Genomic DNA, 16,192 nt, shown 5'->3' with positions numbered 1-16,192 from the left:
TGGCTGAAATCTGAGAAATAAATGATTTTTTAATATTCCTGTTAAAATGCATTTGTAAAAAAATAATTCTTAGAAAAATGTACCACCCAAAGAAAGCCTAATTAGTGGCGGAAAAAACAAGATATAGATCAATAAATTGTGATAAGTAGTGATAAAGTTATTAGCGAATGAATGGGAGGTGAAAATTGCTCTGATGCATAAGGTGAAAAATCCCAGCGGGCTGAAATGGTTAAGTAACTGGTTAAAGTTATGTATAAGCAAAGCTTATGAAATGGCAGGTAAGCTAGCCCTTGTAACCGTCAAAAGCACACTCCTCTAGGGCTGTCTCCTCTTCCTGGGTGGAAAGAAATTCTGCATCAGTACTCCAAATTTGTAAGGCTGCCACATGGTCCGCTTATGACACCTTCATAAAGCACTACCGTTTGAATTTACAGAGTCACCAAGACTTGGGGTTTGGTCGTAAAGTGTTATCTGCGGTTGTCCCGCCCTAAGATAGGTAATATTTTAACTCTCCCGGTTCAACCCTGAGTGAAGGCAAACAGAAGCCAATAATTATACTTACCGGTAATTGGTTATCTGTGAAGCCTTCACGAAGGGTGAACCTACCCACCCAAATCTAACGGTAAGTCTCCTACAGAGTCAAGGTACTAGTCAATGCACTGAGGATGGGTAGGACGATGGGGCTATTTGAATTGTATCTTGTGCTCCCTGTCCCCTAGGCAGGCGGGGCTATCTCCCGGTTCAACCCTTCGTGAAGGCTTCACAGAAAACCAATTACCAGTAAGTGTAATTATTGGCTTTACAAGCAGTAAGGGATAACATTTTAAATAACGTTTTAGTTAAATACGATAGATATGTTTAGTATTTTTGTAAATGTTATTCGTCACGGGTGTATTTTGTAAACTTAAATCATCATAAGCACAGTTTGAAAATGTTAATAATCTCCGGGCGCCGTTTGGAAATGTTAATAATCTCCAGGCGCCCTTATTTCCAGTTTAGCGTTGATCAAACGATATTTAATATGGGAGTGAATGGCGGCGCCCTTTTTGTCCACTTGCCTCATGCGCCCAAATTTCCTGCTTCCACCCTTTTATAGATGTAACAATATTGGCTCTTAGCACTTCAATATTCACACATGCAGCTACCTGCAAAACAGTATTAAAAAACACTGAGGTTAAAATGGAGGAAAATAGTTTACAAAAAAACTGCACAAATTTGCACAAAAGCAATAGGTTGTTATAGGAGGAGGCAAATAAAGCTAAAATCAAAACATTTTTTAAAGCTAAATATACAGTAGACTTGTTTCCGAACAAAATAATCACACTTGGTCATCAGTTTATTATACTAATTTACAGCGCATTTTGTGGGTAGTCGGCTTGCGTTCTCAGGTGAAATGGAGTGCTTCACTCTGTCTTTTCCAAAGTACAGCACATACATAATTTCAGCTTGTCACCCACTTATGGTAGGAAGTTGGATATAGTTTTCATCTCCTCTCTCATTCCTGAAGTGCAGATGCTCCTCAGAATCTTTTCACGGACTTGAGTGAGGAAGGGCTATTGTACCCCACTTGCCATACTGGTGGTGGTGTCTCTTGTAACCCATGGTTTTGAATATCGGTCTACCACATGCTTGCTACTAAGCCTCCGGTAAAACAGTACTCCATGTTGGGCTGTTGGTTATCTATATCTTTTTTTTTTTTTTTTTTTTTGACATTCGCTTCAAAGTACACACTGTTGCATGCCTTGCATAAAAGCCAGTTCAGCCTGGTATGGTTTCCTCTTCAAACTGGTCCTTACACTACCTCGAGCCATGCAGCAAAGCTAGCAGACATTTCATGCAACAAATACTTTATATGGGTGCATACTAGGATTCAGAAACTCTTTTGTGTTTGAACATTGAGCGAGGATGGAAAAGGACTAAGTGATTGCAGGCTGCGATGGGGAATAATTTTATAATAATGTGTTTGCAGATGGATTTTATCAGAGGCTACCTTTACTGCGGACGGCTTGATGAAAACAGATTTTACAGATTTTTGTTCCAGGGATTCAGTATGTTCTCTGGTATAAGCTGAGGTAGCCACTATTCCCTCAGAAACCAGGAAAAAAATATTGACTTGCGCATAAGCCCCCAAAACCTTCAAAACAATATTTGACACTCTATTAAACAATAGATGAACCTCATCCATACAGTAGCCGATGCCTGGCACTCACCATACAATGCACGTTCACCAGCTCTCAGCTACTAACCTGGCATCATTGGCCAAAGTAAACACCTTGTGCCCCATAACCGACATTCAGCTTTGCCCTCCCCCCATCTTTCCTTACTCTTACATCTTTGCTAATTGCCCATGTGCTGGTGCCCCCCACATCTGCTTAGCTCCCAGCAGCCAGCCTCTTCTTGCGACAAATCCTTTTGATGTATGTTCCACTCTTACCCCCCCTCCCCCCACCCTCCCCCTGCTGAAAAAGTCAGCTTATACGCAAGTATATACAGTATGGTATATCATGAAAAATTGCCACTTTTGCTTTGTCAGCAGGAAGTCTCTCAATGTCACAAGGGAGTCCTTTTGATTTATCAATTCTCTCTGGGTCTTTCTTTTAGCAGATGGCTTTGGTGATCAATAGAATGTTCAGGAGCTCAGTCCTCATTCCCAGTCTGCTTTTATTAAACCATATTTGTCACTGTAATTACCAATTCTGTATTTTGTACCAACTCTGTATTTTGTAGATTGGTGTATACCATTGTCTTTATTATTTTGTACCCCATGTTTGTTTCTTACTTTATACAGAGCCATGGAATATGTTGGGACTTTATAAATCAATAATTATATATTTCCCCATATACTTGTTTCTGTTGAGTGGGGTTGCTCGAGTAGTTATGTTAAGACTGTTTTGAACTATTATATTCAAGATTACATAAATGGCGTTCCAAGCTAGATTCTTAAACTGCCATGATGTAGATGTTGTTTCACTTATTTGATGCCGCGCAGTGTAAGATTGTGGTGGTACCGTTTTTCTCTTTAGAGATTGAAAGCCATGGTAGCATAGGTCATGACTGCTGGTTATCACCCTGTGTCCCAGCATGATTAGTTCAGTGGGCAGAGAAGGAGGGGAATCTGAAGGAACCAAAGTCACATGACATGTTGTAAATTGTCCTCTCGTCATCAGATGCCGGAGGTTAAGTTTGGCTACCATCACATGCAGCATTGTGCTATGTCCGAACAGGTGTTTCCTATATTTTTTGTTAACCCATGTGAAATGTGGATGTCAGATAGCAGTGACAACGCTACACTCTATGCTTCCTACTGCGATGAAGGCACTTGGTCTCATAAATACTGTACAAAATACATAAGTCTGCTGTATACTTCCTTTACATACAATTTTGGTCATATGCTTTCTGCCTATAGTTGTGAAGCAATAACATGGGGTATAAACAGCTTGGGAAATTACCATGTAAAATAAATGTTAGCCTTTACCAGCTGCAGTTTCTTTGCTAAATCATTCTTCAAATATCTTTCTTACATTTTCAGTGGAATTCTTATTTTTACTGTCTCTGTAATACCGTGAAATGACTAATTAGAATGTGGGCATTTTAATGTTCTCAGCCATGGTTACTCCGAATTATCTTTTCATGTAGAATGAATGCCATTGTGTATATTTTTATCTGTTTTTCTTGAGTAGAGATTCACCTTTATGTACAGGCAAGCAGGTTCAATAAGCCTATATAAAGTCACATTGATATTAACCATTCTGTATATATTGGCTTAAAGGGACTCCGAGCACCTCTCAAATGACTCATATGCATGCCTTTAAGACTCCGACCAGTACTGCAAAGTACTTAAAGATGCATACCTTTCTGTAGCTTGTGCACTCTTTTATTTGATGCCTGAATCGTTGTTCTACAGCAAATAGTTTTCGTTTGATTTCAATTTAAAAATCACGGCTGCCATCTTGGCTATGTTATAACTTCCAGATCACTCCTGTCTTCTCTGTTAGAGAAGTGCATCATTGAATGAAGCAGGAAGAGGAAGTGACACGCATGGCCATTGCAAAAAGCTCCTCCAGAGGGGTCATAGCACAACTTTGTTGGAAGTCGTCTGGCTTAACGGCATGCTCATGAGAAGTGCTCGGAGTCCCTTTAAAGGAAATTTGGGGTGAAAATTAAACAATTGTATCTATCTTCTTACTCCTGAAAATGACTTTTTAGAATCCCACAGTTTTATCTTCTCTTAAAAAAAAAAGGTAGGTTTAATGTGAATAATACAGCCTTTCATGCAGTCTCCGTAACCCAGCACTAAAATCTATAAACTATTGATCCTTTTGATCTATCCCTCGCACTAAGAATCCGTTCTCTCACACTCAGAATGCGTTCTCTGCCAGGCAAGCTTTATGGCTTCAACTCCTTATCAGTAAGAATTGTGCTATAGTCCGACTGGAGAGAAAGTATCACTTGCATAGCTGAATGGTTAAGTCTTTTGGTACTTTGCGTCAATGACCTGGACCAAGCATACAAACCAGAAAACTTTTTAAGGTGACTGTGCATGGCGCAATATTCTAGGCAGAACAAATTCTGTAATCCATTGATCTTTATAGACCAGAACATATTTTGTTCATAGACTTGTGATCAGTTTCATACAGTTTACTGGTAGTAGATTTTCCTCAAGCAAGCAAACTTTACCTGCGTGGGATTGATGGCCACGCTAGCTCTGTGCTGTATGCAACAATATAATGCTATTGGGGGCATAGGTGCTATTTAATATCAGACAGGGTTCTTATGAAGTCTGATGGAATCTGAGTAGGGTACTGCAGTTATTACTACCTGATCAGTATCCAATCAGTGATTGATTACTTGCTGGCCATCACAGACCCATGTATGGTTAGCTAAAAGGACCTCTATTGCGAAAAATTGGAGCATTTAAAATGCATGTAAACACGCACAAATAATTTTATTGATAATATGTGAAAATATACAATACAAATAAGTGCCCACAGTACACCCCTAAATGGCAGCTGATTACAGACTGGTACAGGCTCCACTTAGTAAAACATTCATCAGTTAGCGCTTGAACAGTTCTATTTTTAGTACAAATCATTTGAAAATGAATGTCGAATGTTTAAGATGTGAAAATATAACCTGGCATAAAACTTAAAAGAAAAAAATAACTGAAGAAGTACCATAGCGTTTTGTAGATCTCTAATATTGCAACTTTATTGCAAGTCTGCCATGTTGTCTCCTTTTTTTGATGTTATAGAGTAACCAAGCAGCTTGGGGTGACCCAAACCACTAGGAATGTATAAGGCAGTGGTCCTCAAACTAAGGCCCGCGGGCCAAATGTGGCCTCTTGAGGACTTTTTACCGGCCCCCACACACAAAATGTATTACTTATAGATGCGGTCAGCTACATCTTTAAATATTGGAGGCCTGCATATAGAATTGCAGTGCTGGCACCACCCATCCACATGGAAGCCAGAAGGCGGTAATTCACTGGTTTCCAATCAAATTCCACATCAGGTGACACTGCTGTCCACTGCAGGTTGTCACCTGGGTATACTTCACTGTCAGGCCCGCAAAGATTTCTACATCATCTTATGTATACTCCGGCCCCCCAGCAGTCTGAAGTATGTTGACCCGGCCCTCGACACAAAACGTTTGTGGACCCCTGGTATAAGGTGATAAAAGATACCGAAAAGCCCTCCTACTAATAAGCAATGCTTGGTGAAATTTGCCTTCTTAAAAACAGAAGGACATTTGCAATAATGCAGCTATAAGTGAACATATCTGGTTACCCACAATGCACTACTACTGAATATGCAAATTATCCTTTTCACCCCTGTAAACAAGGCAAGCAAGGGCTTTTCGATCTCTTTTATCCGCGTTCCTTTTGGTTTGGGTCACCCTGAGCTGCTTGGTTACTCTGTTGTAGTGGTGCAAGCCCTATCCCATACAGCCATATCAATCCCTGCCACATACTAATGAGGGCCAAAAGCCTGAAACAGGCTGTTTACATGTGGGGTTGGTGTGGCTGTGTAATATTTAAAGCTACATGCTTGCTATACACCAGCGGTTCTGGATGCTTGCCTTGCTTACAGGGGCGAAAAGGGATAATTTGCATATTTAGTAGTGGTGCATTGTGGGTAACTGCATATGTTCACTTATACTGAATTATTGCAAATTTCCTTCTGTTTTAAGAAGGCAAATTTCACCAGTTTTTGATATTATCTATGTCTGTGGAAAAGTTGTGTATCTGCTGAATTCTGGCACAGCTGATTTTTCCAGAGACAAGCTGTGTTGGCAGGAGGCTAAATGTAAGTGACTCTGTATTTTGTTCTAGAGGTTCAGTACATTAGCCAGGGACCTAGCACTTTCTGAGGGAGAGATCCGTGAAGGCAGCCTCCATATTCCTCTCTTAACAGTCTAATATTTTGATAATATTTCTTTTTAAGCATGAATACAACCAACAAGAAGTGCGTGAGCTGCTTGCCCGTCTTGATCTGGGTAATCGGACAAAAATGGGACAAAAAGGTTCATCAGGGTTATCCCGGGCTGTGTCAGCATTTGGCATAGTTGGTAAGTTTTTAAATTATGTTGTAATATATCTTAAGTTGTTATTTATGAATTTTAAAGCCCATTTAAAAGTGTGTGTGTGTGTGTTTTTTGAACTATGCACAAGTAAGCGTCAACAAGTCAACCTACCATTTTAGTGAGATTTCTTGTTCTAAGATTGGGGTCTGACATGTCGGATTTGAATGACAAATATAGCTGGGTGTTATCAGCATAGCAGTGTTATGTCAGACTGTTTTTGGATCATTTTTTAGTGGCAGCATGTATACGGTAAACAACAAAGGGGATAGTATCGGGCCCTGGGGCACACAATATTTTAGTGGTACAGACTTCGACGGGAAAGGCCCCAAGGCCACCCTTTGTGTTCTGCTAGCTAGGAAGGAGGAGAATCATTGGAAGACTAAATCATCATTGCCACAGTATTCTTGCAGCCTGTTAAACAAGATTTCATGATCAACTGTGTCAAAAGTTGCTGAGAGTTCAAGCAATAGCAGGATGGAACACTTGCCTCTGTGTCTGGCCATGAGCAAGTCATTGCAAATCTAGACAAGGGCTTTTTCACAGCTCTGGTGCACTGTTCTGAGGAAGGGGACCCTGGGTGGCCCCGAAATAATTGTCAACTTATGGTGTTTGACACATGATTGAAAAATAAACATTTGTTCTTTGAGAAACTGGTGCGCTAACCAATCCTTCCCACTACTTGACTGTGATCGGATGTCGCTCATCGTCCCTGGTTATGCACCCGATCTAACACGGTAAGGTGTGCCTCTCCTCAACTCCTACTTCAATTTCCAGATCTAGGGGTGGTTTCTTGAGTAGCGACCTTGCAGATAGTGCTCTGGCTGGGATTCGAACCAGTGATGCAGCACTGCAAGGTGACAGTGCTGTCCACTATACCACCATGCTGCCAAAACATTGGTCTAGAAAATGCTTTGATGCTTCCTTTGTTGGATCTGAAATGGTTAGCTGGCCTTAGTGATGGTCAGTGAGGTTTTAATAATTACAAACACTGGTACACATGACAGGCAGGGGCCCAGGCTCTGCCACCACCTGAGACCCCACTCGCATGCAACACCAAAGGGGCAGTGCAGGTGGACCACAGTGCTCACACCACAACTGACCCTCAATTTAATGCCAAACACAAAGGAAGCAAATGCTCACTCCCAGACAGCAGTTTGCTATTTAAATTGTTTCACAGACAGCCTGTCAGCCAATAAAAAGGTCCAATATTTACAACTGTTTCTGCAGTACCAAATCTAGTAAGGGCTGAGCCAGTCTGGCCATAGCCAGGAGAGAGAGTGCTGGGTCGCGGCCAACAGGGGCACCACGTGCAGCTATATATCTCATGCCTCCCCCCTCCCTACCACTGACCAGCATATTAGGAGCTGCAAAAATAGGATTAAAATCACAAACATTGGGGCACATTAGAGGCGAGGGACTCCATCCTCTGCTGCTACCAGGAACTCCCACCCCACATGCAGTACCAAAGGGGCAGTGCAGGTGGACCCCAGTCTGAGTGTGAGCATTTGCTTCTCTTATGGTTGAGTTTCTAATCATTCTAAGTTGATGCAGAGTTTTGTATTTCTTTTTTTACTTCAAATTTTTGTTACATTTTTTACATTACACCGTAAAGTGTAACAATCTGAACAGGATTTTCAATAAACAGTTAAATTATAACCGCAACAATAAGTCAACCAGGTCAAAAGATAGAGATATCAAGGTACCCACTAGCTGTATATGTAATTGTAAGGTATTATACTTTCTTCCAGGTCCAGGGGATCTCACCAACATGGGGTGGATAATACCTGGAAAAGAGATCATTTCTAACTGACCAGGTTATTAGTTAACCAGGAGGACTAATTGTCCCAGACCTTTAGATACCTATCAGGATCATTTGACCTCTCTGAGGGGATCTTCTCCATTATGGAAGTGTACTGTATTTTCATAAATAATTATGTAATGTTTAATCTCCCTGGCGGTATGCAGTTTCAGTGACTGCGTCCGCGGGAGGGATTTTTTTAAATAAGTGGGTTTTTTTTATGTTAGTAGCTAGCACTAGGCTAGCTAACTATGTGGCCCAAGTCCCCCGGCACCTCTCTGAATCTTCCCCCTCCCACCCACCGATCGCTGCCGGCTATATTTATCCGTCCGCGATCCCGCAAGAGCCGCAGCTTCCCAATTAGCTTCACTCGTCGCTGTGGTGACGATCGGACATGACGTCCTGACGTCATCGACGTCATGAAGTCATGCGCAGTTCCGATCCTCTCCATATCGAAGCCGGGTGCCGATTGGGAATCTGCGCCATCGCGGGATCCCTGGGGGGTACGTATACCGGCGGCGATCGGAGGGGACCGGAGGGACTTGGGCCACATAGTTAGCTACCGGCGGCGATCGGAGGGGACCGGAGGGACTTGGGCCACATAGTTAGCTAACCTAGTGCTAGCTTAACAATATGAAACTAATTTTATTTTAAAAAATCCTCCCGGGGCGATGTGATCCCCTGTGGCAGCTAGCCAGACACTGTCTGGCTTACCGCCAGGGAGGTTCATGCATATTCATGCAGCTTGAAAAATGAATTGAATAAAACTAAGGTGGAATCTTATTGGCCCGTTTTTAAAGCTGTGTAAATTTACATAACAAATTTGCATAATTCTGCATCAATTAGGTATTATTTGCATCTCATTGAATATCCTTCGCTGCCTCAAAGAAGTGTCTGATTTGAAATCTGTTTTTTCTTATGTGTATTATGTGTTGCATAGTGGCTTGAAAAAATACGTACTTATGGAAGAAATTTTGTTGAGGCAGGGAACACACTTGACAGTTTTCGTACGCGTTTTCTGCACAGAAAAACTGAGAACTCATGTTAATCAATGGGCTAGTTCACACTTAATGTGTTTTTAGTGTGCTGAAAAAAACAAAACGGACATTATGTGTCATTATTCTGCACATTTTGTCAGTTTTCTGTATCAATTACATTAGCTGCTGTGAAAAAAACATGCTTGTTTTTCTGCATAGAAACACACTTGGTGTGCAGAAAACGTATGCAGAAAAACACACGCAGAAAACTGAAAGACAAGTGTATTCCCTGCCTCAATGTCTGTAAATGTATTTTAAATTTCAGGTATACTGTGTCCTATGTGACTCCTTATGTCCTGGATGAAGAACATTATGTTAAATTATCCCCACTTTTCTCTTGTTTGAAAATATTACCAGCATTGGTTCCTTTTAAACTAACTAGATGTATTCTACATGTGTATAGTACAGAGTGGCATTGGATGTACAACCTGCTTTTCTTTAAGTGATAACATAAGAATGAATACAGGAGAGGAAAATGTCTTTTCAATAAATGTGCAGAATTCTTCTTAATTCACTGCCCTTATCTGTCAGTAGAGGGAGATGTTTTCATTGGTTTCTTGAGCACTTATTTGCTGAAGCAGAAGCGTGCTTCCTTTCAGGTGTACACGTGAGCAGTCTGCCAGATCTCTTCATGTTATTGAAAGTATGAATCAGATACTTTAGAGCTGCACTGATGAGTAACACGTAAGAGGCTGCATTTATACTCTCGCTATTCCACACTGGATGAAACAGCTCTGTCTTTTAGCTGTGTACATAGGAGCCGTTAATGTAAAGGCACATATGCACTTTCATGTAATTGCAGCCCAGCTGCTTTTATTGCACAGATTTGTGCTTATGTTTTGTATTAATTGTATGCTGTAAAGAGGGTTATTTCAAAGTTTACAGTTCAATGTTTGCTGATGGTTTGTTTGTTTTCTAGGACAACCATTTTATTTTTGAAATTTTAGCTTATTGTGAACTGGATAAATAGTTGATGGCATTTACTTTGTTATTCCACGGTGAAATAAGAAGCATTTGCTTTAAATGTGTTTTGGCTCTAAATAAACCTGTTACAGTTGCTGTGTACTTTTCCTTTCAGCTTGCCTACAGTTAGGTCCATAAATATTTGGACAGAGACAACTTTTTCCTAATTGTGGTTCTGTACATTACCACAATGAAGTTTACATGAAACGACTCAGATGCAGTTGAAGTGCAGACTTTCCATTTTAATTCAGCAGGGTGAGCAAAACGATTGCATATAAATTCGAGGCAACTAAAGCATTCCCTTTATTTCAGAGGCTCAAAAGTAATTGAACAAATGAAATAAATAACTGGAAATAAAATGTTCATTTCTAATAATTGGCTGAAAACCCTTTGCTGGCCATGACAGCCCGAAGTCTTGAACTCATGGGCATGATGCTCGGTTTCCAGACTGGGGGGGGGTCTTGATGGGAGGATTTGGTAGAGGGAGGGAGATTTGATTGTTTTTTTTTTTTTTCTTGTTTTGTTTGTTTTGTTCTCTATTTTTGCTATTAGTTTCTTTTTTTTCTCTTGTATATTATGCCTTGGTAACTCCTGCTGTAAGAATTGTGATCTTTGATATCAATAAAAGTAAGTTATATTGGAAAAAAAAAAAAGCTTGGTTTCCTCCTCTTTAATGCTCTGCCTTGCTTTTACTGCAGTGGCTTTCAGTTGCTATTTATCTGTGGGCCTTTCTGTCCGACGTTTAGTCTTCAACAATTGAAATGGATGTAGAAGTGGGTTTAGATCAGGTGACTGACTTGGCCAGTATTTTCCATTTTTTGTTTATAAACTCTGAGGGCCCATTCACACTTGAAAGCGCAAAACGCTGGCGCTTTCAGCGGAAAAATCACTGAACACTGCAGCGATTTTTCCGCGATCGCGTTTAGCTCTTCTATAGCACTGAAATGCGATCACCAGGAAATCGCCTGAAAATGGTGCAGGCACCGCGTTTGCGTTTTGCGATTTTGGGCGATTTGCGGCGATTAGAGCAAATCGCCCAAGTAAGAACGGGCCCATAGGGTTTCATTACACTTGTGTTTTCAAAAGCGCTAGTGTTTGCGCATTTTACTGAAATCGCGGCAAAACGCTCAAGTGTGAATGGGCCCTTAAGTTGCTTTGGCTGTATGTTTTGGGTTATTGTCTATATGTACTATGAAATGCTGCCCAATCAGTTTGACTGCATTTAGCTGGATCTGAGCAGACAGTATGTCTCTGAACACCTTAGAATTCATTCAGTTGCTTCTGTCCGGTGTCACATCATCAATAAACCTGAGTGTCCCAGTGTCACTAGCAGCCATGCACGCCCAAGCCATCCCACTGCCTCCATCGTGTTTTACAGATGATGTGGTATGCTTTGGATAATGAGCTGCTCCATGCCTTTGACATACTTTTTTCTTGATATTGTTCTGGTAAAGATTTATCTTCGTTTCATCTGTCCAAAGAATGTTTTTTCAGAATGCTGACAGATTTTTTTAGATGTTCTTTAGTAAAGTCCAATCTAGCTTTTCTATTCCTGAGGCTTATGAGGGGCAGTGCATCCTCTGTATTTAGGTTTGTGCAGTCTTCTCTTAGTTTAAATTTGTGGTCTCCACGTCAAATCTGTTATAGCAGATACAGATTGGTGAGGTAACCTCCCTAACCACACTCCAGTGATATGATCCATCTTTCTCCTAGATGTTTTTGACTTTATAGTTCCAGCAATGTCTCTCATCACGTGTTCCTTGTGATGAGAGACGCTGATGAAGCCATACAAGTAGGGTCTTCACAGTGTTCCCCCCAGAATTGTTTTACACCCGATTGGCGTGAAATAGGGAAATTTTGTGGTGGGGAAAAATAAATGTGCACAATTTCTATTAGATTAAAAAAAATCCCCTAATTAGACAGAATCCCCCCAGATATAATTAGGCAGAATCACCCCCCAACCCCTATTTCCAGACATTAATTACAATTATGCAGAGCCTAACCACCCCAATAAATAGAGGTATTAGGTAGCTAGATGTGCTCCCAAACATATTCGGTAGACAGGTGTGCCCACCAACACTGTGATTCTCAGTGTTACATGTTCAGAGGTGCTTCCAGTACTGGGTGGCTAGATGTTTCCCCCCAGTGTAGGGGTAGGTATCCAGATGTGTCCCTCCAGTATAGGTATCCAGAGGTGTTCCCCCCAGTATAGGTAGTAGGAGGTGTGTCCCCAGTATAGGTCACCGGAGGTAGTCCCCCGTATAGGTCACCAGAGGTATCCCCTCAGTATAGGTAGCCAAAGGTGTCTCCCCCAGTATATTTAGCCTCCAGATTGCCTATTTTGCTCACTCATGTATGAGCTCATCCCTACTAGCAACGAATGCCCGATATGACTAGTCAGTCAATCACTATGCAATTAAAATTTGATTGTGTACTGATTGACTCTTATCATGACAAGTTCAATTCTCATAGGTTTCAGCATAAATCTAACTGCAAGCTCTGTACAACTCTATGCAGGGCACAAGCTACGGGCGATCAATATTTCACCACTCCCATCCTGCCACCATCCCACGGAGATTTTCCAACATGTCTGATCAGACTTTCAATTGACTTTCAATCGATTTTGTGCTGTTTATCAATCAATTGGACATGTATAAGCAAGGGTTTACTGGCATATTTAGTCAAAGTTATTTAAATCAATGTGTTTATGACCAGCTTTAGATATTTTTTGCTAAATGTGGCTGATAAATTAAAGGCTATTTCGTTCAGCAATGACCAATTGCGAACATCACAAACAGAACTCGAAGGCTTTTGAGCAGAAAAGATTATCCAAATGGTGCTTTCGTGGAAGAAAAGTTATCTACAAATGTATCGGGCTTCAGTCCTTCCTGGCTAGCAAGCTACTTCTGCATGAAACAGGTCAGACAAGTAATTCTTGCCCCTAGCCTGTATCTGACATCTCTACAAGCTGTGCTAAGGGGAGGAGGGCAATGCAGGAGGTAGTTGCAGATCATTGCTAAACAGAATGCTAATGAGTTTCTTTAAGGACCACATAGGCAGGCGCTAAAAATCACTTTGACTGTCCTTAAATTTACTGCTAGATGCTCTGCCTAAGTACTGCCTGGCTATTTTAGGCAGAGGAGAACAGTGCTGTCGAGGAAGGTAGATTGTGGCACTTTGCTCGTGACTCTGCATGGGGAGCACATCTGGCTACTTAATACTGTGGGTTCCCTCTGGCATCCCATACTGGGAACTAACTTTGGCTACCAAATAATGGGTAGCACCTCTAACTACTAAATACTATTTGGGGGTCTTCTCTGGCTACCAAATGATAATTGGGGACACTTTTGGCTACCAAATACCATTTTGGGTCACCTCTGGTTAACAAATGCTATTTGGGCATCACTGCTGGATACTCAATTCAATTTGAGGTTACCTCTGGCTACCTAATACTATTTGAGGTCACCTCTGGCTACCTAGTAATGTTTGGGGTCGCCTCTGGCTACTTAATGCTATTTGGGGTCACCTATGGCTATCTAATCCTATTTGTGGTCACCTCTGGATACCTAATACAATTTAGGGTCACCTCTGGCTTCCTAATACTATTTGGGATCACCTCTTGCTACCTGATATGGATTGTCAATAAAATGCAAATAGTTCTGAGGTTAAATCAAGATTATGCAAATGTATCCAACCTGAAAATGGGCCAATTAGATTAATCAACCTCTGTGTGATTTGAGTGGATCCTTTTCAAGCGGAATACCGAATTTGCATAATCCTGCATTAACTATATATTATTTGCATTTTATTGGCCATCCCTATTACCTAGTACTATTTGAGGTGCACTTCTGGCTACCTAAAACTACTTGGCAGGCACATCTAGCTGCCCAATATTACCAAACACTGCTAATTGCAGAACACATCTTATACCTAATGGTAATATCCAGAGGCACACCTGACTGCCTTATACTAACAAATGGGGGGGGGGGGGTTAATAGGGCACCCTAATTCTAATATTATCTGATATATCTGCTTCTTGGTTTCTTATTCTATTTATTATAATCTCAGTCTTTTATTGCAGTAAAGTTTAGTTTTATTGCAGTAAAGCTATTGTTTTTCAAAGTTAAAGAGAGTATAACAAATTAGAAACAAATTACAAGTTACGTTGCTCCTCTAGTCTTATCTACTCTGACTAATTGCGTGTAAATGCAGAAACTAAATCTTAAGCAAGATAGTTACTTCTTTCATCAAGATGGAGGCTTGATGGAGTCTGCTCTATGCACTCCTGCTGCTGGAATCTTATTAAGTCTTGCTTCTGGGATCTTATGGAAGCTCTTCTTAAATAGTCATGAAACTAATTCATTCACATACACACAACCACACCCAGCTCAGGTGTCATTCCGCTCCCCTTGTCCTTGCCAGTTATGTCTTCTTTGGACCTCTAGGTGGCGTTATAACCTCACCCATGAAGTCCTGGAATGTTGGCTGCAAGGTGTCTTCTGTGCACCAGGGGCACTGTGACCACACAGGTTTGGGTTGACCCCTTTGACCTGAGCTTGCCCGAAGGCTTTAACAGGACAGTTAAACATTCCGTTGGGGTGTTTACTTGTGCAGAGGCTTCACTGCCCACCCCTCAGCCTAAAACCTATTGTTACAACAGGGATATTTGTTTATGGTTGGGACGCATTGTGGCTTCTAGATGCTACCCCCAAGGGGAATGCCATTCCAGTATTGTCAGATGGTAGTTTGGTCAACAGAGTCTCACCTTTAGATCTTGTTTTTTGTAAACGGAAAACGAGCAAGCTGGATTATAGAAAGTCACCTGCAGCTGACCTGGTCCACTCTGTGTTCAATATTCCAGATAAAACGATATCCAACACTATCTGAGGGAGTTGATGAGCTGCCACAAAGGTTACCCAAAATGAGGAGGGGAGGAGGGTAATAAGGAAGGGGTGCAAAAACTGAAAACTGCAATATTTCTAAAGTTAGCGCTACAACACAATTGATCACACCTTGCAATAAACAAAGATGTGCCACTACTGTTCACAAGATTATTATTCACACTGTTCCTAGTCAGACTTCGCCACTCTGCCAGAACATAAGTCCAAAGTTCATCTACTAGAATGACAGCAGTCTCTGAATCTGTATGCGCTTCTAATGGGTGTCAGTTCCACCGTCTGCAGAAATCTCTTGTTATAATAGTTACCGCTCCACCTTATATAGCATATGCAACAATGCCTCTTGTAAATGATTGCACTCACCCCGTCCAATTGACCACTGTGAGACTGGTCAAAGATCGCTCATATGTTGTCCTCCCCGATCAGCACCTCCATTCCACTGCTCCTTCCTGTCACTTCCAGTTCCAATGATCAAATATACCTCATGGGATGAGAGAACCTCACATAGTACAGTTCCGTTTGTTTAAAATAAGCTTTAATTATAAAAATGCACTTGAATGATAAGGAATTTGAGTTTTTACCTCCGACAGCACCAAGAACTCCTATCATATACCAGGTCCCAAAAGTACACAAAAATGCAGAAAAACCTCCTGGGAGGCCCATCATCAGCGGCATAGGATCCCTGACACGTAGATTGGGGCAATATCTGGATTTCTTTCTGCAACCGCTGGTGATGGGCCTACCACAGGTAGTGAAAGACACTAAACATATGCTGCAGATCCTGAACGACACAGTGATAGAGGATAATGATGTACTGGTGACGGCTGACGTTACGTCGCTCTATATGAACATTCCGCACCAAGCTGGCATGGAAGCGGTAAGATTCTTTTTGGAAAGGGACTCAAATATTAAAG

At 41.3% G+C, this 16,192-nt stretch overlaps 1 protein-coding gene across 4 annotated transcripts in view; it reads left to right on the top strand.

Annotated features, from left to right (window-relative positions):
* The window catches only part of FIG4 (FIG4 phosphoinositide 5-phosphatase), a 576,719-nt gene that overhangs the window by 101,551 nt on the left and 458,976 nt on the right, over window positions 1-16,192 (top strand). For all 4 annotated transcript variants that reach the window (XM_068231289.1, XM_068231287.1, XM_068231288.1 and 1 more), the window contains one exon: window positions 6,444-6,567. In XM_068231289.1, coding sequence (XP_068087390.1) covers window positions 6,444-6,567 — 124 coding nt within the window. The remainder of the gene's footprint in view (window positions 1-6,443; window positions 6,568-16,192) is intronic.

The sequence above is a fragment of the Hyperolius riggenbachi genome, chromosome 4 (assembly GCF_040937935.1).
Source record: "Hyperolius riggenbachi isolate aHypRig1 chromosome 4, aHypRig1.pri, whole genome shotgun sequence".
NCBI classification, from domain to species: Eukaryota; Metazoa; Chordata; class Amphibia; order Anura; family Hyperoliidae; genus Hyperolius; species Hyperolius riggenbachi.
This window is presented reverse-complemented; position numbering and strand designations above follow the sequence as displayed.